Here is a 26,214-nt window from a genome sequence, read left to right as displayed (position 1 = left end):
TAGAAAAGTACACGAGCCCTTCTACGATTCTTGAAGGCAGCATCACTGAGCGACCCTCTCTGAAACACTACACTATGTGTGGTGTCCTATGTACATCTCCTCCCCTCTTTATTATTACCTTATTTCTCTCTCTTCGATTGGAGGGTCACAAAGTGGACTTAGGTTATTAACCCTCTCAACCATCCTTATATTCCTTCTCTCTTTCGCCCTCAATCGTAATCCGTCAGCCACGGTAAAGAACTGAACCAACACTCGCGTGCTTCGAAGCGCACCATATTGCTTCAAATGAGCCACATCTAATAATAAAAAATCTACCGCAAAAATGACAGTGGCTTAGCTCAGCTATGCCAGGATATACGTAGAGCTAGCAAAGGTTCAGCTGCTTATTCTTAGCTTTCCAGATATCAAGCTTACAGCTGTTCCAATGACACACACACATGGTATACGTATTATGTGGCACATGTATATTTATTTTGCTGGGCAACTACTTCGGGATCCGATGAGTCAAGCTTCTCTGCTCTACTGCACTGTTGAGCAGCATTTGCACTCTCCTTCTCCATGACTATACCACAGTGGCAAACGCCAGTCAGAGGCGCTATCAAGCAGCTCCAGCGCAGTGTCAGATGGCGACTGCACAGGAAAGGCGCGCGCGTCTGCGTCCATATGTCTATTAAGGCTATGACGGCACTCTTCTGGAAAGCGCACACCGGCGGCGGCGAGTCGTGCGCGGCCGTGGCCGAGTGCGAGGGAGGTGTCGGCTCCGGTGCGTGACACCACTGATCGTCTGCGCAGCGCATCGAATTGCGCGCACACTGGCGGCGAGCCACGCGCGGCGGTGGCGGAGTATCATTGCGCATGCGCTGACCAGTGCCATGCGAAATCGGCTCAGTGAGGCCAGTGTAGCTAACGCTACAAAACAGGTAAAACAGTTGAAAAGTATGTAGAAACTGGTGAAAGGAACACGTACAGATCTACTGTAAATTTGTACTTCCACAAATAAATTATTTGCACGTCCTGCTAACGGAACACTGATAACACGTTCCGCAGGCATAAACCCGAATCTAAATCTAGGAAAATTGATTGAATTGCGATGATGTGCGTTAGCGGCTTGCGTAGGGTGCAATGACGAATAGTGGTGAGCCTAGCATAACCTGAAACACATTTATTCCGCTGAATGTGACGTAGTGCGCTTGACACTAATTACACCATCAATCACCGCGTATGCCAGGTCGGCCGTGCTTTCACGTTACCGTAGTTCTCGCAGCTGATTTATATTGCAGTGGCATGAATCATTTTCGTTCGCAGATCACTCGTAGAGCTCGTTCCGAGGGCATTGATCGTTGTGTCTCTATACGGTGATGTAGCCGGGCAGATGGCACAAGGATGACCCATCATCCAGCATGCTTTCAAAGCAAAACTTTGTTTTATAAATGAGCTAGAAAGATTTATGTCCTGAAAATTCGATACCAATTTACTTTTGTCTTTGTCCTGCTAACGTTTGCACCAATTCTGTATTTCAAAGCTGTTTAGTTAACCAACTTTTTTCACACACACACACACACACACACACACACACACACTCACACACACACACACACACACACACACACACACACACACACACACGCACACACACACACACACGCAGGGTATCCCGGCTGCGGCGGCTGCATTTCCGGTGGAGGCGGAAATGTAGGCCCGTGTGCTCAGATTTGGGCGCACGTTAAAGAACCCCAGGTGGTCAAAATTTCCGGAGCCCTCCACTACATCGTCTCTCATAATCATATGTTTTGGTACGTTAAACCCCACAAATCAATCAATCAACACACAGGGCAGCTCCAGCGCAGTCTGTGTGTGCGCACGTATGCCTGCTGTTTCAATATTTTTTCGTGCGCTTTGAATTTTCACTATACTGGATGACTAAAGGGGCCGTAGTGCCGTATTGTTGAACTGTTGTATTAGCTGTTGTATTTCGGAGTTGCACTCGTAATTCCATTTCACTTCATATTATTTTCCTTAAAGACCTCGCAGGAAAATATCACACAAATGGACGGGGGTCACATATAGTGGCTACCATACATGTACAGCGTCTATAATGCATTTATTGAGACATGCCAAATTTTAAATTTGGGAGGAAATGAAGATAAGCAGGTGTTTTCGACAATATAGCAGGGTAGGCCATTTCAGACAGATGATGACCGACAAAAGGAAGATACAGAGAACGTCGCAGTGTGGCTGCGTGTTTCTTCACGTAGTCAACGTTATGCGATAGCAGTTATAGAGACACCTGAGCTGCCTTTTTACCATCGGCGTCCCTGGTCATGTTCTCTTAAGCCAAAACTTGTGGTATTGCCCTGCGCAACGTGCGCTCTATAAGCTGCGACTTGGGTTCAGTAAGCATGAAAGGCTGTCTGTTGGAGCTCCGTCGCTCAGGGGGAGATAGCACGGATGAGTGCTATCACCGCTTCAATCGCATTGAGGTGACAGATAACACGAAAGCCACTGCAGTACCCGGAGCGGTCGTATTCACTGATGTCGTCTATTTCTAGAGTTACGCGAAGTCTGATTCTTCATGGAACTGCTACCCATATTTTAAATATCAATTTAATGCTATTGCATTCATCATTTCACCCTTCCGCTGAAAGTGTGACTTTGTTTTCATAATCTTACCGAGAAGACCACAGTTAAGCTTTTAGCGATGAAGCAGAGCTGTTATGAACGAGCCTAACAAAGTCTGGCGCAGGGGTGCGCATTACCTTCTTCATCCAGTGATGAATTCATTTGCGCTGAAAAAGCTTGCCCTTGCCCCATGCAATAAGCGCTGCGTCCTAACAAGGACTGCTCATGATTAGCAACACATGGGGCTCCTTGTCATGGGTGCGGCATATCTTTGTTATCTTTCATATCTCTTTTATTTGATGGCTTCTTCGTTCATTGTTTTCTTATATGTATATTGTCTTCATTGTCAGCAGCCCTCTAAGCGAATGACTGACCGCCCAAGTCTAATTTTATTTTGTTTCTTGCCTTTCGTCCATTCTTTTTTTATCTTTCATATCTCTCTTTTCTCATGAAGTTCTAGTCTCCTTCTTTCACCGTCAGCTCTCTGTTCGTTTCTCGTACGCTGTCCTCAAAACCAGACGATGCCTAAAAAATTATACTTGGAAGCTCTCTGAAAATGGAAACTTCATGCAGGCTAATGGATGACGAGTCTTGGCGCAAATTGAGATGGCTTTTTTTATTGCCGTCCATGAATGACAAAAAATCGTAAGCCAGGTGGGAAAAGTACGTCTTTTCTCGGTAACGACACCGACCCACAACGACCATCTTACTCTAGTTTATTCGTCACTTCAGCTATTCCCATGCCTTTTCGGACATTTTTTTTTCGGTGGATAACTTGGACGGCACAATATGAAAGTATGCCGAGAAGAAGACACGAGTCGCGCCTTAGCTAACCATGCCTGTACTGCCTAAGGAAACTGTTTCATTGAAGGAATGGGAAAGAAAAAACTGCTCTTGCTGATGGTTAGCACCACATGTGCCAAGAATACGTAGAGCATGATTCCTATTCTTTGCCTAATACCTTACTCTGTTTTTAATCCTCGCGTAAGCTACCTTTGTTGCTCATTTGCAGAGCAGACGCCATTTAGACTAATGTTATGCGCTTCCCTGATTATTATGAGCCGGCGCTTGTCTCGCAAATACTTGGTGTGCTCGTTAGAGTAAACGCTCCTTTCACAATGGATGGGCGCACAGCGGGCATTATACATAAGTCAGAAAATTTAATTGGCAGAGAATTTATTTTTTTCTTGCTACAGATGAAGTTCCTATTACAGAGGAGTAAACGAGCAGTGCTGAATAACGAGTTATATTTTTACGAGATCTATTAGACAACCTTGACATAATTGTCTGTTTGATTGATTGATTGATTGATTGATTGATTTGTGGGGTTTAAGGTCCCAAAACCACCATTTGATTATGAGAGACGACGTAGTGGAGGGCTCCGGAAATTTTGACCACCTGGGGTTCTTTAATCTGCACCTAAATCTGAGTACACGGGCCTACAACATTTCCGCCTCCATCGGAAATGCAGCCGCCACAGCCGGGATTTGGTCCCGCGACCTGCGGGTCAGCAGCCGAGTACCTTAGCCACTAGACCACCGTGGCGGGGCCATAATTGTTTGTTTGATGTTACTATTATTGTGTTTAACAAAGAAAACAAGCCTTTAAATGAACGCTTATTTCCAGTAGTCATATATCATGTGTGTGTGTGTGTGTGTGTGTGTGTGTGTGTGTGTGTGTGTGTGTTTGTGTGTGTGTGTCATTACAGACAGAGCAACTTCTTTCATACACCTCTCACACATAGAGGCTATGAGGTGTCATTCGACCCTTTTTGGGAAGCCTGGACACAACACGATAATTGATGAGTAGTCACCAATTTTAAGACTATTTAAAAGCAGGCGTGAAATACCTTCGGAGGTGTTTACATTCTCGTTAGGGAATCACGGGACACAAAGAGGAGCTACGCAGTCTCCCTAAATAGATTCATAAAATGTCAAGATTCTACCAAAAATGCAACACATACTCTTCTCTTTCTTATATAGGGGAAACCTCTTCTGTTGCAAAGCTAGACGTATAATGAGTATGGACTGCAGAGTAAAGATTTCGTGCCCGAGCGAAGTGCGGAACTTTTCACTCGGTTTCTCGCGTGGGGTAATCGTTATAACCTTTTTAGGCTTCTGTTTATTCGAAAGTTGCATTATGCAGCTTCAAATTGTTAATGGTATGCAACGTATTTGCAGAGTAATATGAGAAATAGAAAACAGGAATATTATCTCGTTAGGGATGACCTTAAGGAAAACCAAGGACGTGTGAACGCTCTTTTGCGTACGGTAAAGGCCACGTCTCGGCTGAATTTCCTAAGGGCAGCATGTTTCTCTGCGTCTATCAGCCTCTGCATGACGAAGATAAATGCGTTGTGCTGTTGCGAAAACGGCCATTTATCCTTTCTTCGCGCTTAATTGATGAGTACTATTCGTCCTTTGTTTGAGAATAAAGAATTTTTTTGAGAATAAGGTCCAAATTTCGAGAAAAGTTTTCCCCTTGAGAGGATTTCAGAATAACTACGCTATCGAACGCTAAAATTGTACAGATAGATCAGAAAGAAAAAAAACGACAGCAGTTTACCTTCTAACATCTGAAAGCAAAAGCCAGCTGCCTGCCTGAAATTGCGTGAAGACTTATGCGTGAGAACAAAACGTGAGGAAGAAGCATGTAAGAGCAAGATTTTCTGGAAGACGCAATGATCCTCCGTCTGAGAATCTACAAATTACTTTGACATTTTAGGTCAATTTCATTATTTATCCCCCTTTCCACGGAACCTTTCAGAACCTCACGTGGGGACGCACTGTCAATGGAAATAGGCTTGCCTTAGGCCTGTCGATCATGTTAGTCGGTGACATCTTGATGCGACGTCAGTGCTCGCTCGAGGAAGGTAACGCAAGCTTTTAGGCGGGGCTCGCCAAAGTCTGGCGAAGTCTCCTAACATCTCGTGCACTCTCGCAGAGTAATGGGGATTATTTGGTCACGAACCGCTGTCATTCAGGAGAAGCTGAGGTGAAATATTGGCCGGCTATTTAGGCCAGACTAACTCCGCCTGTTCGAACACTACCATGACCATTTGATGAGAGGCCATCAACGACACGTCTTAAATGTTAGCTTTTCGCTTAGCATGCAATGACTACGACAAAACGAAAGCTGACTGAAGCGAGAAATTAAATAGCTAGAGATACTGCTAAACTCTAGTTTATGTCAGAAGCACAGCTGAAAGCTCATTTCCAGAACCTGCAACTTTCACAGATATCCGACTCGAAGTCTCCGTTTCTCAATATTGAGAGAGAGAGAGAGCAATGAGAGCGGCGAGTAAAACGGACCACTCTTTTCAGAAACGCCACCATCGCGTCACGAATAACTTGATTGATTGATATGTGGGGTTTAACGTCCCAAAACCACTCTATGATTATGAGAGACGCCGTAGTGGAGGGCTCCGGAAATTCAGACCACCTGGGGTTCTTTAACGGCACCCAAATCTGAGCACACGGGCCTACAACATTTCCGCCTCCATCGGAAATGCAGCCGCCGCAGCCGGGATTCGAACCCGCGCCCTGCGGGTCAGCAGCCGAGTACCTTAGCCCCTAGACCACCACGGCGGGGCGCGTCACGAATAACTTGACGCCAACCTATTGCGTGAAACCGAAGGCGCTGTACGCACTTCGGGCTCGTTATTTTTAGAAACCTATTCCCCGAACGCCACGGAGCGCTTTCTTAAGAAAAGTGGAGCTGGATAGTGGCCTGTCGAAATCGACCTGCTGCGACGAAATGCGACTGCCTCCTGCCTGTGAATCTTCCTCGCTTCGTACGCCTAGCCCGTTCGGATCCTCCCCTCAGTCTCATCTGTCTGCGGCTGACCGCATTTCACGAACTTGAGGTGCTTACCTCACCACAAGATTCGCGTGTGTCTGACAGGTAACCGCGTGGTTGGGCGCAATACTGACATTGCGTCAAGCGCCTGTCGTTGAAGTTTTGGGATTGACCGCGTCGTAGTGCCGAATTGCATCACGAACGTTTGGCTATGAAAAAAAAAAGACCCTCGAAAGATTTTTTACGCATTTGTCTGAGACGACTTTGAGGCTAAAGTCTCTTTTTCTTCCTCGGTACATGCGTTAACCCTTACACCTTGCCCCCCTCCAAACACTTTTTGCACTTAATGTTCTTAGGCACTGCCTTCCGGATCAATGGCATTGCAAGAGATAGTTATGTTACCTGTTTTTACATGGCCTCCGTGATTAGCCCGTTTTATACTAAGCGTGAATGCCATGCGGTGACGTCTTGATGAAGTTAAGGAAACGTCATAAATTCTTGCCATTTTTGAGGTGAGGAAGGCCGAGAACCGCGAACATCACATCATGCTAATTTTTATTCACTCTTATTTACGTCCGCTAGGGGCCGAACCCGTCATTCACTTTTCGCGTTTGATAAAGCATATAATAATTTTACCGTTAGAAAAAATGTCAGTCAACATGAAACTTACCTAACCAGTGTTCGAAAATCCCCAAAACAGCCTGTTTGTTGAAGTTTAGTAAATCGATAGAAGTACCACTGAAAAAATTTATATTTTTGTGTTTGTGCGTAGGCAGAAATTTTTTTCCGGGGGGGGGGGGGGTAGGGGTCACCTTTTTATTCGTAGTCGGGAACGAGGCAGGCAGATGGTTATCTTACGGTGAGACTTTTTTCGGGGGGTGGGGGAGGGAAGAGGTGACACAGGCGTGGTGTGCCACCTCCTCAGTGCGCCAGTGGTTGCGTGGCTGTGATGGATGGTCTTCTACATGCATTTCTGTTCTGAACTTGCGTAGATATGTGCTCAAGTTCAAGCGCAGAACTGCAGCGGTGAACGGAAGAGCTAGTGGAAACTTGGCGTGCCACATGGCAGAACGCCTTGTGTCAAGACAAATTCGAGGATAACAAAAAAAAAAACAGAAAAGAGGTCAATTTGACGCAATGGTGACTGCCGGATCATGCCATCGGAGGATGACGCACTGGCCAATGTGGATGCGAGAGTCTGATGCTTGTTGAATATGCTTATACAGCATGACTGCGTAATGTGATTATTCAGAAACTGAGGCAACCTAATGAAGGTCCCGGCAGTGGTTTCTGCTCCTTGTTTTTTTTCTTTGTCTAGGACTGTGACTTTCTGCCTCTACTATCGTGAACACCTGTTTGCCCTTTAGATCAGAAGAGTCACCGCGATGGCCTAATTTTCTTGAGTTATTGGCACCAGTGTTACTGATTGCCATATAGCCATGTGAAAAATTGGAACGTTTTTGAACAAAAATACATCAGAGAAGGATCATGTTCGCTGTTGTGGACGCTATCACTTGAAATAAAAACGTTTATATTATCATCCTGAGATGCTTGGAAGCTTTAGAAGCGCCAGAGAACTGCTCATGCCTTGAGCATGCGGCCAATGTTTTTAGGTTAGGCACGGTGGTAAAGTCGTTATAGTACGCGGCGGCTGGCCAGATAGATAGTCGTGGGTTTGATGCCAGCTGTGGAGGTCGCATTTTGATGGAGGGAAACTATGAGAGGCCGGTGTACGTGAATGTCATCTTAATATATCTAAAAATGTTTTCGTATGTTTTTTCTTTGTCAATTTATTGATAAAATCTTGGCAAATAATTTTCGAATCAACTTTATCATCATTCTTACTGTATAAAATTATTTCTGCTATCCGAACAAAGTTACGTTTTTTTTTCGACAGTATAGTGGTGAAGCCACGAAGTTTGCGCAAGCAGACGGAGTAGCTTCAGGGAATTTGCAGTAAGTATGATTAATTTTCGGCCCTTCATGTGGGGCTTATGCTAAAATTGAAAGCGCTTCGTGTAGGTCCGTTATCGATTGGTTTAAAAGTACTGAAACATATTGTGCACTTCTTACTCTCGATCTTTTATTGACAACTTACCACTTCCCACATAACAGAGAACTTTGTGTTTGAAGTCGTTTCGGTTTCATCGAAACACAAAACATGACAGCCTGCCGTAGCCCAAAAGATGCCACGTTGCCAAACTCGTGGGCGTCGGTTGGGTTCTCAGCTATACATGATGGCGGCATTTATAAGGAAATAAAGTGTGAAGAAAGCCCGTAAACTCAGATATACATATGCATGTTAAAAATCCCCAGGTGGCGGAAAGTAATGCGCAGTTTCTCACTATTATGTGCCTCACAACTATACTATTGTTATGCATTGTGACGCTCTACAACTTATTACTACACCACAAAATTACAGGTCTTATTAACAGAAAGAAGGTTTAAAATTTCCTTAAAGAAATCTCATGGTCAAATAGCCATGGCTGGAGAGCAGGTGCTTATAGTTGGCATGTTAGTTTTATGTAAGTTTTTTTATAATAAAATAGTCCTAATGTAACATTTTTTTTTATTTCGTTATCAGGCTCAAATGTTGTGTTTTACTGCGGGACAAGTGCCATACCTGAAGCTGGCAAAATGAAGCAGCACATCTCCGTCGGTAAGTACAAAAGTAACTAAAAACATATAATGCACTAGGTACCTGGAATTGCGTATTCCACATCGTGTTATTTTTTATGGAATCAGCAATAAGAGGAACCCTGTAAACCAAAATGCGTCGTTGCTATGACGTTTTGTATGACAACGTTATGGGATAAAATTCTATCCGAGCTTACGTTCTCCTTAACAGTTCAGAAAAAAAATTGTGATAGATGGCGCACCGTCCCTACCCGCCGGGTAGAAAACGAGATGGCGTTGAGGCGAGTTTACCGATTGGTGTAGATGAAAGAAATGGCCAGAGTCTTCTACTCTGGTACGAGAAGTCAGGTTAAAGAGTGTAGCTGCGTGTGTGGGAAGAAGTGTGTCTTAATTTTTTACTCCCCCATCCTCTTGTAGACGTTGCGACGGGGCAGGCTATGGTACGAAGTGTTCGGGGAGTAGGCGTACGTATAGAATTTGTCTCTTCCTCCGGCTTTAATGCCAAGTGTGGTGGAGTCGTTGCTGTGAGCAACGACGGTCGTCAAAGGCGCCGTTCCGTGTGATGGCTGAACCACTTGACGTGACTGGTCACCCGTGTTATGCGCCTATAACGACGATGGTTACCCCAACGCTTTGAATAGCATGAGTATTGGGAAAAGCAGTACATGCTCTTATCAAAGGAGAAGTGTTTGTGATTTTTGACTAAGTGACAGCACACTCCTGAGCAGAACTACAAAAGCTGTGCTTATATACCGCGAGTGATTTTACCGATATAGTGCTAGCCTTTGTGTCGATAACGATGGGTAAGTAGAATATCGCAAATGATAGAAACCGCTAAATACTACTGCCTGATATAGGAGGTCAATCCAAATAATGGATTGTACAATCAGAGTCCAGATAAGCTAGATTGCTCAAGGTTTCATAGTTTAAATTTCTCGGTCGAAAGACGGCCCACTGCATCTAACTTCGGCTGTGCTTAGACTTAAGATGTCTTGAGAGTGAGTTTAGAGCTCTACAAACGATAACTGCCTTTGAATGCGAAGTACCTGATCTCGTAAAAATGAAGGTAAACTTCCGGTTTTTCAACAGATTATAAGAAAAAAAAGGCAAGAAACAAAAATAGCTGTTATAAAATATAACAAACGTTACAAAAACCACGAAGGCTTTAGCACACATGTATCCTTCAGCTTTCGCGGACTCTGAGAATCTCTATTTTACGGGCAATTTTCTCCGAACGGCACTCGTTTGTGCGGTATGGGAAAATTGAGGACGTACCTCAAATTGCCCTTCTAGAGCGTAATTTCATTCGCCAACTCACCATCCCCGGTCTGCATGCAAAATCCAATTAACAAAATTTCCCTCGAAGGAACACCCCTAGTTTCCATCGTTACCCACAGGCAGTTTTTTTTTTCAGATGGACTAAACTTCTTAAGTAATGAATGCTTGATGACTCTCGATTTAGTCTATCGATCCCAAGTGAGCGTGAGCTTCAAGTGTTCTTTGAACGACCAGGCATTTCCATTGCTGTGCTTTATTCGATGCGAGAAGCGCAGCATGCCTGAAAGAGTGTAAGACACCACTTGGGGAGTGCTGACGTCAGTCCGTGACGCACTCAGCAGGTCATTTGCGCTAAGTGGGACATGCTCAACACGCTCATCATACCTAAATGTGCATGTTCATCATGATTAAACTCAGGGCACGATAATACTACCTCCACAAATTTGCGGTCACTGCGTTGCATGCCTAACCTTATGGCTCATTTTGTGCATGTGGGGAACCCTTCACAGCTTCTCTGCGACCGGTGGTGTGCTTTTGCTTGCCTTAGCCAAACAGTCTTTCGTTACCCCTTAGGAACAAGCTCATTTCTGACACAAAAAAGTACCAGATACTTGTAGTCAGAGCAGTATCGCATTATAACTGATACATGGTAAAGGTACATTTCAAACATTTCACTGCAAATAAAGAAATGTATTTTGCAAGTGCACTTTGATGCAGAAGTACAAAAGTACAGATATAGGAGGAGGAGGAGGAGGAGGAGGAGGAGGAGGAGGAGGAGGAGGAGGAGGAACAAATGAGGAAGGACAGGAAGGTTAGCCAGTTCTCAGACCAGCTGGCTACCCTGTACTGGGGAAGGGGGTAAAGGGGATAAAGGATGAGAGAAAAGAGGCGTTGTAAAAAAAGGAGAGAGAAGGTCATCAGACGATCCACGACGCTGCTTACAGTCTGTCTCTAAGACCACTTGCCCGCAGAAAGCGCAACAACGCTCTCAATGCCTTGCGTGCAGGGGACGGTCTCGGCCAGTGTCCTAATACCCTTTCTTCCGACAATTGGCGATTGTCTATTCTATCTAAAGCTTTCGACAGTTCTTTTCTTGGCACGCTGAAGCGAGGACACTCGCAGAGAAGATGGGAGAAAGTCTCTGCGCAGCCACAGTTGTCACATGTCGGGCTGCTGGCCATTCCGATTCGAAACGAATAAGCATTCGTAAAGGTCACCCCAATCCACAGACTGCACGAAACTGTCTCCTCTGTTCTGGTTATTCCTGATGGAAGACGGAGCTGTAGGTGTGGGTCCAAATTATGAAGGCGGACGTTGGTGAATGCCGGTGAATTCCACTGAGCGAGTGTCAGTTCTCGTGCAAGTGATTGAAGCCTTGCAGCGGCGTCCGTTCTTGATTATGGTATAGCTACACAAGGGGCATCATCATGAGCAGTTCGGGCTGCTTCATCTGCACGGTCGTTTCCATCAATGCTGCAGTGGCCTGGTATCTATTGATACGCTATGTCATGTTGTTTCTGTATATCCCGGTGATGAAGCAGTCGTATTTCAGCAATTAGCTATTTGTTTGGTCCATGACGATATGGCGAGGCAATGCCCTGGAGAGCTGCTTTGGAGTCGGAGAATATTGACCATGTCTATTGCGGTACTTCAACTAGGAACTCCAGAGCGGCACGAAGGGCGGCGAGTTCTGCCGCCGTGGATGATGTCAGATGCGAGGTCCTGAACTTTATCGTGATGAATTTCTCCGGAATTACCACTGCGCCTGTTGAACTTGTTGAAGTGACCGACCCATCCGTGTAAATGTGAATGCGTCCACTGTGTTTCTCATGCAGAAACAGTAATGTTGTTTGTTTTAGGGCCAAATTTCACAAATATAGTATCACTGTTTTGCAAATGCACCTCAATGCAAAAGTACGGAAGCACTATTTCGCACAGTCCAGGAAAGAGTGAGCTTCGTGGCATTCGGAAAAGATAATTCAAGACCACAAGTGAATCACATCATTAGGTGGGAAGCAGCTTATGGCAAAGTTCTATTCCGTGGGCTGTGTGACCACTCTTACTGCGGGTGCGAGACAGCTGGCCCAAGCACTGCCGCAACGTGCTCACGTGCTAGCGTGTTTCCTCTTATTTAAGGGGCTGGATGAGACGCCGTGGCTTCTCCTCTTCACATTCTCTCAGCAAATATGGGATGGCTTCAGGGAACGAGATTCTGCAGATGCGCGATGCATGAACAAAAGCGTCATATGCTATAGTGAGAACGCGCTGGCACGCGCTATCGCGTTCGAGCCTGCGTAAGTGCAGTGTAAGGAGCTGTGGCCTCTACCCTTGACCCTCTCACAGCAATCATGTGATAGCGTCGGGGAAGGAGAATATTCAGACGAGCCATGAATGCACGTGCTAGCTCCCGCGTGGCGTGGCGTTGAATTCACGCGGCTTGCTCTAACAAGAATTCAGGGCGAGTAACAGCAACATAAGCTTCTTTAAGCACACCATGAATGCATAATCATGCTGTTTTCCACTTGCAAGCACGCGTTAACATCGGGCAAGGTCGACGCCTGCACTACTTTGCATGCTGATTATGGTTTCCTTTAGTGGGAGGTGGTGTAAGTTCTTTTCTGCAGTTTGTTTTGAGGTTCCTGAATTTAAGAGAACTGCGGCAATTACGATGATTGTGCGTGAAACAACGAAACGTTGCAATTAAATGCAGTAATGAAACCTAGCAACAGAAAATGACGAGTGACCTAAAAAAATTAAATTGCCGCATTCAAAGCGACTGATGGCCCAGAAGGCAACAACGAAGAGAAAGTCGGTTGTTGCAAAATGACGCATATCAATAGGCATGTGATCGGTGAACACTCTAGGATCGCATTTGTGTACTTCCCCATTTCTCTGCACTTGCCAGCGCAATGTATTCTCGCAAACTGTGCTACCGCCAACAATGTAGTTCATAAAAGCAAAGTTACAAAAAAAAGGTCAGTCTTAGGCGGGAAGCACAGCACAGCTACAGTGAAAGCTCAATGTGTGTGGAGCATTTGTAAAACCTGCTACAAACTCTCTTGGAGCTACTAACGCAGGTACGCTTTCGTGGTACCTACTGCGCCACAAATTATAGCGGTGGCTGATGAGAACGGAGAAATATGGCTAAGCCCTTTGTAATTGGTCAGCACCGCTTTACGGGTCCTACTCGCTAAGCAATTCGTATTGCAGAAACTCAGGTTACACAATTCACATTGTGAAACACCTGGTTGTTTGTTTTAGTCTTTCTTCCGCCACACTCTAATACGTATGTATATATAGTCAAGTAAATCCTCTGCGAGAACGGTAACAACTAAATCGTTTATTTTGACAGCTGCGTTGTTACCATTCTCACGGATGTGTTTTACTACTGGACTATTTTGCAACGCTACGGCTAGGTTCACCACCATGCTTGCATATATATATATATATATATATATATATATATATATATATATATATATGCAGGCAACGAACGTCTACTGACAGTGTCTGTATATATCCTTTGCAATAGTGAGAAGGCAAAGAACGAGGTTTCTTAGTCTATTCCGGTGTTTGTTGTACCCCGATGTTTTTATAGTTCGCCCCACCTTACGCGTCAGCAGTTCCTTCTTCCACGCCGTGCTTCTTTGCAAGCGCGCACATTCAAGAGCGCAAATGACAATGTGTATATAAACTCGAGTTTTCGGTGCGTCCGAGCAACGACCGTATGTTTCATGCGAAGCAGGGAAACCTCTATATTCAAAACAGACCGGCAGAACGGGTCTTCTCTTCAGTGTTTGTAAACATAAATAATGCCGTAACACAAGAAGTACAACAGCAACGATGTGTTTTACGCACCTCGGAGATTGGAAGTGCGGAAGAGTACACTACGTGGCAGCTTGGAAAACGCCGTAAATCACCCGTGCTCCACGCCCACTCGAGCTTCTAAACAGACTGAGTTGCAACTGTTGTTTCCAGTGCTTCTTTACTCGAGTAGGCGTATACAATGTGAACCGTATATTGAAGCCGTTTAGAGGCCTCCAAGAACCGGACGGAAATATAATGGATCGTTCCCATGACAAATGGCCTACCCATGGCGAGGGGTAAATAAATAAAAATAAACTGCTCACCAATGTATGTAAGAATAGTTTGGCTTCACGGAAACACAGGGACGAAACAATGGTCTCGTAAGACTGCTTATTGACGCATGCACATTCGCACGTGTGCGAACGTGCGGACAAACACAGAGTTACTCGCGACGCACACGAACACACAGACGCACAAGTTCACACGAACATGTTCAGATACGGACGCACCCAGGAAAAATAAACAGAGTCAAAGTGTTATCGAGGAGCACCTGTTGATTTTAACGGAGGAGTACCTGTCTATTTGGGGTGTAACGTAGATTCGTTATACCGCTTATAGTGAACCGTCTGATTTCTGGGAATGTACTTTCGGTTCCAAGCTCACCTCCTATTTTGATTTCGTCTTTTACAGGTATAGAAAAAAATTATTCCAGTGTTCTTAATAACTATGAGCTGTATAAGCACATTGTGTTTCTGATAAGTGAAACACCACATTATATCCTATTTCTGATCCATTAAGAGTTTGTAGATTCGCTTCATGTACGTCCGACCGGCCTCGCAGCTAATGTGTTTGGGTGTAAGATACCTAGGCAAGGACTTCAAAATCTATTCAATCAAAAAAAGAAAAAAAATGCAGGCGACCCAAGTACTCGAAATAGGTGTCTGGTGGCATAGATCCCTCTTTGCGCACACCTTCGGAGAGGCTAGTATAAATCCTGTATTCTTACCACGATACACAAAGACGCACCCCTGGGACTGCTGTGAAAGAAAGTGCACCAATACACGCCAAGACAAGCACTGGTGAGGACTGGCGCCAGCACGTCGCAAGAACAGTAAGGAGACGATTGAAAGCAAAATAGAGGTTCCTTAGTCTCTCATCTAGCTCGATATGAAGTTAAAAGAAAATTACAGCATATCCACAAGGTGAATGATCATCAGTGGGCGAAGCTCCTGAGAGAATCATCGGTAAACCACAAATATTCTGTGTAATTCGCCGCGTGGATCATCATTTAAAAACGTGAGAAATGCTGTGTGTGTATACCGTGCCACTTTCGCCTCCCGCTGTCGTACGGCAGGATCTTAGCGGCATCGTCGCACAGCTTCACGGTACGCTTCTGCCTCGTGGGCTCGCACATCGTGATTCTGTCTGACCGCGCTCTGCCACCGACTTGCACGCTCGCCGCTCTGCAGCCTTGTCCATCCGGCGACTCCGAGCACGCGCCAACAGCGAACGAATTTAATTATAATGCTCCTACGTGCGCGTCGTCACACTAAATGTAACGATTGCCTTCCACCAATGACAAGCGCCATACGCGACATCTTTCCTATTATGACATCCCGCATCTTTCATCCTCAACTACAAGTACCGCCATCTAGTTTTATAACATCTCGCATCTTTTCATCAACTACAAGTACCGTCATCTAGTGAACACTGCAATAACCAAACTATAGGTGACTACCTACTACTACAACTATATACCTCAGAGGATGTATACAGACCCACGTTCAAAGGAGCTGTGCTCCCAAAATATTAACGTGAATAATTACGTTTTAGTATTCCCATCCACCTTCATAATTATATTCAGGCAACAGATTGCACAAATTACACACGTCACCTCGAATTATCCTCTCAGTGTCACGTAATATATTGACATACACAGTATCAACCTTGTTGTATACGTCAATTTCATCATGTTGTGGCGCTCGCCCTTGAGATGGAGGACAAGCGGCATTCAACCTGATAATTCACCTCTTTCGAGGGCGAGCTTTGCAAATCTTAGCAGGCCGGAGATCGCGAGCGGCTAGTACACGCATTTATTTTGGCTGCTTAAAAGGCTGAAACCTGGTCGGGGGCCTTTAAGGTGTTCAGGGACTGAAAAGAAATTGACCCTGTGCGTTTAGACTAGGTTAATTCAAGGCTCCAAGACCTTTCTGACCAATCAGCGCTTATTTGCTCCTGTGTGGTCCTTTTAATCTATGTCAAAAAAAAACCCAGGAGCATGTTTTCTCTGACAGTAGGGACTTAACTCACCATGGTGAACGATAAAAGGAGAGACCGTGTTCTGCTAGCCCAACGGGAAAATGATAGTGTCTCTACGGTAACCACTGGCGCCCTTGTACCATCCTAAACTAAAACATTTCAATTTGCTTTCCTGTCATAGGCACATGTCTCGCACGTATTTCTCCAGCCTCTAGTATTGACACATAAAATAAACTTCTAGCGCACGAAGAAACACTATAAAGCAAGTGAAAATGGGACGATGCGCTCGCTACCAATAGCTGTTCAAAATATGCGCACTGTCTTGTCGTCACTAGCTGCTTCCGTGTTGTTTAGTTTTTCGTGCTACAAGTTTCATCAAGGCGAAAGATTTCATTGGTGTTTCTTTTTTTTTTAACACTCCCTTTGATTGACCTGAAAATAAAAGTGTTTCACTGGAATCGTTATAAGAAAACGAAAAGAGATACTCAGTGCACGTGCCACAAATGTTTGTCGGCATCCTGAAAATCTTGCGCAGTCGCAGATATTTGGCGCAGGAAGCCCAATAAAGACACGCTACTTGTTAGGCATCGAGGAATAGGGTAAAAATAAGAATACTTAGGAACGTCTCTGTGCGTGGATTTGAACCAGGCACGTTGAATTTGCTGCGAAAAGTTTGAGGAAGCTTGAGCTTCGCTTTTGAGAAGGAAACGAGCGTACTCGGAACCTGTGTGCATCGGCTTCCCTACTTCTAACGTAATTCGGTTTCCAGTCCAAACTTCAACCGTGCTGCAAGTAAACAAATGGTTGTGCTTAGAAATTACCGTTTCGAACTATGATAGAATGCGTACTGCTAATACAGTTAGGTGCCCACTACGCCGTAATACGATTATTTTGAAAATTAACGAAAGACCTGCTACAGGTTCATAAGGGAACACGAAAATGCATCCAGCAAGAAAAAGTAATAAAATTTGGTCTCCCTCTTTGTTTTTATTGATGCTTGTTCAGCTGATCAAGAGAAATTATGTGTTTAATTTTGATTTGAAATAACAATGCGCACCTTTTATATTGTTTGAATCTTACTCAATTTTTCGTCGCTGGCAATGTGGTCTACAAGTCACAACGAACGACGACAACGACGCACAAACCGGAAGTTATGTGACACAATCTCTTTAATGTCAGCACAATATTTTCGTGTACCTATTTTTCTGAAGAACGCCCTATTCGAAACCAAGACGCAACAATTATCCTTTTTTACTCTCTCTAAAGGTTAACCATTCGACCATGACCATTTATTTCGGTTTCCTGTATCACTGCAGCGTTGTTTGTTTCGCTTTGCATCGATGCCGATTCGGTATTTGACGTCTGCAGCTGACATGGTTTCTCGCGTAGTGCAACGCTGTTCTCTGTTTCGATCGAGAACTGCTCATGTTCCTGCTAGGCCCAGCGTCGCGAACATAGTTTCCGATTCCAGCTTCGCTTGATAGAGCACACGTTTTTCATCTTTCAAGAAAGACAACCTAGTTGCATGGAATCTCCATATCTGGTAGTTGCGTGCAAAACGCAAATGTTTATTGGGTGGTCGATGTTGATCAGATATGGCAAAGCAAGTTTAAGAAGCAGATTAGTTTTGCTTTTTCTTCAATAAATACGACCGATTTTAGAGAGGTCCAAGCCAGTGGAGTGAAAAAAAAAAAGCAAAAGTAAACAACAATAATGGTGTTCGAAATATCTAAATATTGCAGGCCACATTAGATTACTGTATACGTTTATGTTAACAGATAATATTAAATTCAAAATTACACCTCACTTAAAGTAACGGCATTGCATGACTACTACTTTTTCAAATTAGTAATGATCTTTTTAAATTAGTTTAAGAAAAGTTTATCAGTCATGTGCTAAAGTCAGTCACCAACACATTATATTCCCCAAAGCTTTATTTTTCTCCACATTTGAGGATTCGCACGCAGACTACTTTGTCTCTCTTTTATTTAGCCTTTTCGGTAAGCTTTGTATGCCTCCATTTTGTCCGCACGCTTTAGGTTAACCTGAACTAGTTATGAAAGTAATTATTGATCTTAAAAAATGGTTTCCTTAAAGAAGCTAATGACAGCGCTTAATTACCAGTCCATCAAGGTGACTCACTACATAAGTCAGAAGAGCAAAAATTTCTTTTATCAATCTATTGTTGGTAGCCCCCTACACTATTAAAGATTTTAAGGCATGCAAGACACAAGTAGCATTGCTTCCACACATGCCATGAGATTGTTAGATCCAATACAAAAATGTTAATACCGAGACCCTCTCATTTTTACAGCGCACTGTCCTGCGTAATTCTCATCTCGACAATCAGCTGCTTTAGAGTCACCGAATGCTGACACACCTTTGGTTTAAGATTTCGAAAGTTGTTGCAACGTTGTGGCAACATTGCTGGCTACGAGAGATATGGGAAACTGAACAAGATCACGAGGTGGTGGAGAACAGGACTACGACGTGCCCACGTGGGAGGCCTTTGTTAAGTGAACTATCTTGCCGGTTTTAATAACATTTTATTCCTCTTTCTTCTCACTCTAATGTCACAAATGTAATTTTATTACTGTGAAATCTGTAGAGGATATTTCAGAGGGGGACGTGTTGGTGGAGGTGGGAGTGCTGGCTGATGTGTTTCATTTGGTCGCAGTGATTGCAATATAGGTATATGTTTGGATGCTGAAGCTAATGTGTTACTATAATAGAGTGAGCCTGATAGTTACAAGTGGAATTTGCTTTGCCTGAACATCTCCTTTGGCTTGAAAAAGTTTCCCGTGTAGTATGAAAAATAGGGAAACATTTGAGCTTTGCCTTTAAGAGTTGAACGCGACAGCGAAATCCGGCCCATATAATGCGCCCTTAAACAAATAGGTGTATAATTATGAATAAGTCTTATTACACACACACACACGCACACGCACACACACGCGCGCACGCACGCGCGGTCAAAGTAGATTGTACCAGCGCGCACCTGCAGGTTTTTTTTTTCTAAAGCAAAAAGTCGCATGACCTCAAAGATATACGCTGCGCTTTTTGTCCTAAAGCAAGAAGTCGCATGGCCTTGGTCGCATCGCATGGCTCCATGGTCGCATGGAGATATACTCTGCGCACTCGTCATTGGGAGTCTCACAATGCCTCACAGATGGTAGTACATTATCTAGCGTTTGCTGATTGCTTGTTTACGCCTCCGGAAAAGCTTGATATGTTTTCCGCTAGATGGACATAGTTGTCCATTTTAGAGCTGTTTGAAAGTTGCCGCGTGTTTTTAGCGGCGATCGCTGCACTATCGTGGCCTTTTTCGACGTAGTTTGATGGCCTACCAAATGCGCCTACACATCACCAAATGGGGCGCCTTTTCGTCATGACACCTGTCGAGCAAAATGCGTTGAGACTCCTTTAACTACATTGCAGCATATATGTAGTGTTTTTTTTTTTTCTCAAAGCAGCCGCAAGTAACATCGTGGCTTTGTGGTAAGACACCCGCTTCCCACCGGACGGCCTGGGTTCAATCCTGAATAGGACCAAACATTTTATTTATTCTTTCATTAATTTGCTTCTTTCTCGATTTCTCGCTCACGGACGATTTTTCGTGCACTACCAACGGGACCGACGCCAATGGCAGAATTTTTGCGACACGAGCTCTCTAACGCCATCGCATTAGTATAATGTAGTTGAAAGACATGGCGCAAGTTTTAAAGTTAGAAGAACAAAGAAGAGACAAACAGAGTGCCAACTCACAAACAAGTTTGTTTTCATGTGGTATGTGCACTATTTAAAATCAGATATTGAGAAGCATTTGCTTTTTGTGAAACATTTGCGTTTGCATTCAAATAACGATGCCCAATCTGCCCCGACATAACACATTGTTTGAATTGTAAGCCCCATTTCAGAAACTTCATCAGAAAGACAGACACTTTACACATAATCTGGAATTAGTCCGGTAAGAAAATTTCCCACCACGAAGCGCATTACATTTTGAAATATAGATTCTATTATGGCATTTCTAGTCCTCATCTACTGTTCAATAAATCTCACGCTTGTAAACCTAGCGATGACTTATCCCCACAAACGGTTCACTAGAACATCACTTGACGAGCTGGCTGGTTCAGGTGAGCTTGAATATATAGGCTAATCATGCGTGAGCGGACGCATTTCAAATCTAGTGGTGCATTCATGGCATCGACTTACCTCGATAGCCAGTTGAATGAAATCAAGCGCTTTCCAAAGCACATGTGATCTCTCTAGCATATCGCATATACCCGTACTTACAGACGTCGTTCTGCCAAATATTCCGCGTTCCTACCACTTGAAGCCATGGCAGTTCATCGTAGGAGAGCCGACGACTCGCAAATCTGAACTAGCGTCGACGAGTCGACAAGGATCACTGCAAGGAATGCTAAAGAGGAACATAACACATAAGCAGCTTTGCCGTACGACTATCTTCATGATACTTATGGGGCGTAGAGTTTTGCGTCAGTACCTGATTGTCATGCTTAGACATTAAACCGGGCTCTTCACGTCAAGGCCCAGGATGGTTGGTATTGCATGGCCAAGCCTAAAGGTAGCGAGACACACAAAGACAAGCAATCATCGTGGACTAGCGTTGGCTTCCAACTGGAAGCCAGAGATAACAGGTTGTGCATCATCCGTTCCTAGACAACTCAGGTTTCCGGGTGTCACAGAAAAAACTCCAGTTTTATCGGGAACGAATTAGGATTCCTCGAAACAATCACTAGAGTTTAGCCAGGATATTGCGAAACTGCACTGACAGAGAGCACCACAGCTAGCTAACGTTTTAGGGGCGAAGCTCCTCTTAGCCTAACCTAGTCACTGGTCACGCGTAACGGAGAGAAGAGACGAGAAAGAAAAGAAGGCAAAAAGAAATCGATTACAATTTTTTGTCTCATTTTTCAGATGGCGTTACTCTGCCGCTAGTCTACAAAGTGGCGCTACTCTCTGATTGCTGCTGCGTGCGCTTTGCCAGAGTGCGTGGAGACCTATACCCGGCGACAACTTTCTGTGGCAGCACGGGCAAGGCTACGTGGGCGACTCCGTAGCCTTGGCTGTGCTGCCACAGAAAGTGGTCGCGGGGTATAGTGCGTCTCTCAGTCTCCTTGAGAGTCGCCGTGCATGGTGCATCGTTGGTGGGGCATGGACAAAGTAGAGCGGCGGGCGCGCGTTAAAAGACGCTTGCACTCGGCTCCATTGGCTCGCGTCTCATCGGTGTTACCCGCGCTGTGTAAAACGTCATTGGCACAAACTTGAAAGAAGATGGAAAGAAGAGGCTCGGAAAAGTGGACACTTGCAACTGACTTTCGTTGTACTGAAGCTCGTCTTATTAAACACGCACGCATGCGTACAACCACAAAAAAGCCCAAACAAGTATAATCACAACCTTTAAGAAAGAAAATCAATTTCATTTTCATACAATGGCAGGGATGTAACACTGATACATTGTTCGCCAAATTGCCTAATATACATCGCCTCTGCCAATTCACGTGCCACTGTGTCTTTGCTTCTTAACAAAATTCTCGTGCATAGCAGTAGCGGTTCATGTATCAGTGTTCCACCCCTGTCATTATATGATAATGAATTTGCTTTCCTATCTGATAGGTTGGGATTGTAGCTGGTTGGGCTTTTTCGTGTGGTTGTAAGCATGCGTTAAGGTTTTATAAGATGAGTTTTGGTTTAACAAAAGTGAGTTGTGAGTGTGCGCTTTTCCGAGTATTTTCTTTTCGTCTTCTTTCAAGTTTGCGCCAGCGATTTTTTACACAGCAACCAGCCCGACAGCATACGGTACTGAGTTATCCGTGCGCCGTTTGCATTTTCGAACACGATGGGACAAAGGCACGTACGGACGGACACATGGACGGATGAACGGATGGTCGCTTCATCCCACTCATCATCATTGACTGAGTGGATAAGCTGTGATTTTTTGTTATTCTGACAATTTTCCAGTGCTAAGACCGAGAAGTAAGTACAAAGTATTGATGAAATGGCAGACAGCTATCAGAAAGTGGTGGTTTTTGCTATCAGGAAAAACGTCCGGCACGTATTGATGATGCTAGCATTACAATTTTCTCTACGTTGTGATTTTCATCCTGTATCGCAAGCTTTGGCTCCAGACAGTCTCTTGGCCTTTGATGCTCGCAATCTGAGCAACCTAAGAAGCACAAAACGATGCTCGATTCCTAGCGGCAGTCTCGATTCCGCAGAGAGATCCCATTTCACGCACAGCTTCTCGTCTTGAGAGCCTCGTGTCCCCGTTTTTAGATGGTCGCGACAAGAAAAGAAAAAGATAAAAGAAAAAAAACAACTTACACCGTAGTGAATAAAAGAGAGCTAGCGACCAACAATAACCCACAGAGGAAAGCGGTGAGACGATTATTGCCATTTGCTAGGAGATGACTTCGTGGCGAGCCAATATAATGAGGGTTATGTCTCGTAGTTTTTGATGTGCGCTACGCTTCAAATTGCTCTTGTATGACACAAAGCCCCTGTATGCTTCGCCTCAGGGGCCAAGCATCTTCGGGCTGAGGTTTATCCGTCCATGGTGTCTTTCGTCATAGCATAGGATCGTGTAAAACGTTAAGAAAAGACTAACAAGAACAAAACGAAAGGCTGTTAACCAAAAATAAAAAATCGCATCACCATTAAAGCATCGACACTTAAGCACTCAATAACCAAAGCACATGACAAAAAAAAGAAGTTAGAATAGACAACATCTGCCATAGTAGTAACTGAACCATATAAAACACATAAAAACACAAGCACTTTCTACTAGTCGGTGACTTCCACGTACAAATTATGAAACTTAGGGCGTATTGTTGTCGTCAAGTTTTTATGTCAAATGATGTAACCTTGTGCCACATTATGTCGCTTTATGTCACTCAATTTACATTAAATGGGGCAAGTCTGTGGTAACCTTCGGTTGTTCACCCGTAACATACCCAGAGCTTCGCCCTCTCGTCCAGATTCCCTTCGTGAAGATACGTGAATTGTTTTGCTGGTTCGTTATAACCTTTATTATTCATATGGTGTTTTCGGGACGTTAGACCCCACATATCGATCGTATATTACCTTTATTGCTTACATCCTGCAAAAAAATATTTTCCGTTGGTTATTCTGTGCCATGAGCTTGTTATCTTACTTGTGAATTACTTCCTGAAACAAATATAAGGTCTCTGTATGTAATAATATAAGGACAAAAGAGCATATCTTTCAATTTTTCTTAGCGAATGATTGTCAATTAGGTGAGTGTATAACGTGGTTTATTTATCTCAAGGTTAATAATGCTACGTTGTCGATTGCCTATTTATTTTTTTATTTGTTTATCAGTTGATGCCGTTACTTGTTTACCTGTTTAATAGTGGCACCGAGTTTCACTCTCTGTTCTCTTCTACACCCCCTGTTCAGTGTCTGTTAATGTTGTCCGAGAAACCCGACCAAGAATGCACGAAAGTGATGGAAGGAGTGAAGTGAAAGGTTGTACACAATGTAATCTACAGTGACGCATGGTATACATCAATGATTATTTCATAGTCAGATGAAGTTATCGTGAATAGCCATAAATAAACGCACTGACAAACGCGTAGGGAATGGACAATTGTAGCTTCAGGGAAGCCATATATATTAAGGTCTTTTGAGCCTAATTAAACAAGAAAAATTACTATCGGCGTAGGCACTAGCGAAACAAAAAGAGATTGCCGGATGATAAGGGACATCATAAGTGCGTCAATTATCACCTTTATTTGGGACATCATTTTTAGGTTACGACGACATCGCATAATGACGTCCTCCTAATTGAAGGGGTTGCAAATATCACTACGCCGACTGGGAAGAAAAAATTTGGCAGATCCCATGTACCTTAGAATCCACGTTATGCGAAGTATGCGGAGTGAAGGTGACCATGCTGGAATTTTTTATTGAGCGACACGTAATGAAATGACGCCAAATATATGTGCAAAAGTTGCACGCACAGACAACTGTTGAAGAGTTGCAGATGTTAATATAACTAGTCGTTTGAACTTGCGCAACGATGCCAAATGGAACACGCGTATCAGCAACATCAAAAGCTGATATTAAACGCTGATGCTCGCTATAAGGCTGGCCCTGGACACTGCTATATAAATCAACTTCAGCGCGTGGCAACTTATAACAATTGACGTTAATTTGACGTGACGGCTGTATCAAAAGAGCACACATGTTGTGTTTATAAAATTGAGTAAGCAACACTGCAACCACTACAGACGTTTCATAAAGATTAGCGTCAATTTGAAAAGTAGTTCCGACACAAGGCGTAGCTCTGTGGTAAAATGCTGCATTGCCACGCAGAATGCCTTGGTTTGATTCAAGCTTAACCCTGATATTTATTCTTTGCATTAGTTGGGTCGACGCTACAGATGTTGGGTATTGCTTGCCGCTCACGCATTTAAACTGCCTATGTGTGTTCCCTTCGTTTCTGGGCAGATACTAAGTGTCAGTCACCTGTGGCACATACCTGCATACCAGCGGAACAAACCCATCCTTGGGTATATGCCACTGTCTGGCGAGAAGTGTAAACAATGTACGCAACCGGAATGATACATTATTCGTGGCTTTACCAGCGCGTCATATTCGTCAAACCATCTCACCCTCCCATGCTAATTTTGGTTTACGTCAAGTTAAGGGGGTGACAACGAGAGCACCGAAGGGTGAGCGGCTAGATAGATAGATACGCTGAAAGTCACTGAAATTCGCTCAGAAACGCTCCACATATAAAATTAAAAAAATATGACTCACAGTCAATCGCAACTTTACGAGCATAGTCAGTAAGAGTGCCCTTCTAAATCCAAACAAGTCTTGCGATTGGGGCGCCCTATTTTATACGAAAATATTTTATGCCAGGGCCCACAAAGACTTTGATGATTTCTTCGAAGAAATACGTTAGAAGAAGTGCGTTGTTTGAAAGGAAAAAAAAAGGGCTGAGAAAGTTCCATTGATGAGGGTCGAACTCATGACCTCTACGTCCACGGCGTCACCTGGTGGGCGCTTAACCTACGGCGCCAGCGTAGAATTTTTTTTCTTTATTTCCGGTAAACTTCACAAACGAGTTGCTACGCTAAATATATTACAATTCACAACGAACAATACAAAAAAACTTGAAAATAACTAAGCCCGTCAAGCATTACTATGACCCATCACGTTCTAGAATTCATTCATGGTCAGTAGGGCTTCTACCCTTTCTACCCATAAAGGTACACATTCGTCTGTTCTTACTACCTCGAGTAATCTTGAGATGCTTTTTTTTTATTAGCGCCAGCGTAGAACACACGTAAGAGTCTGCCTGAATGCACCTTTTATATCGCGATTTCTCATCACAGTATCCTTGGTTCATGGGGTGGTGTACCTGTCTGGCAGCGGTAGTGTTAACTATATAGTATGGCCGGTGCGCTTAGCTGCGGCAAATTGCTGTTGCTGTAACTTTTCCATTCAGTGTGTTTGCAAAATGTAGAAGTGTACTTTTGGCAACACCTCAACACATCGGAAAGAAGCGGCTTTAGCCCAAAGCTCTCTTACACTATCCTTTCATGTTTCAAAAAAAATTCTCTGCGACGCTGCCCTGATTGTCACACTGAACTCCCCGTTTTACTTCTGAGAACTAATGACCAAGATAGACGAGAGCCAAGACACGCGTCACATCGCATCAAGCCGTGCTTTGCATCTGCTAAACACTTACAGACATCATGTGAGATCTCATATAACAATGTAAAATAAACATTCAACTGCTTCTGTGAGGACACGTGTCGC

General features: G+C 44.0%; 1 protein-coding gene across 1 annotated transcript in view; it reads left to right on the top strand.

Moving 5' to 3' along the window:
• LOC142767432 (uncharacterized) overlaps window positions 1–26,214 on the top strand; it is a 299,364-nt gene that overhangs the window by 69,452 nt on the left and 203,698 nt on the right. The window contains exon 2 of the mRNA XM_075869083.1: window positions 9,002–9,076. Coding sequence (XP_075725198.1) covers window positions 9,002–9,076 — 75 coding nt within the window. The remainder of the gene's footprint in view (window positions 1–9,001; window positions 9,077–26,214) is intronic.

Source organism: Rhipicephalus microplus, chromosome 7 (genome assembly GCF_043290135.1).
Source record: "Rhipicephalus microplus isolate Deutch F79 chromosome 7, USDA_Rmic, whole genome shotgun sequence".
Taxonomy (NCBI): domain Eukaryota; kingdom Metazoa; phylum Arthropoda; class Arachnida; order Ixodida; family Ixodidae; genus Rhipicephalus; species Rhipicephalus microplus.
The sequence above is the reverse complement of the archived record's forward strand: the minus strand, read 5'-3'. Positions and strand labels throughout refer to the sequence as shown.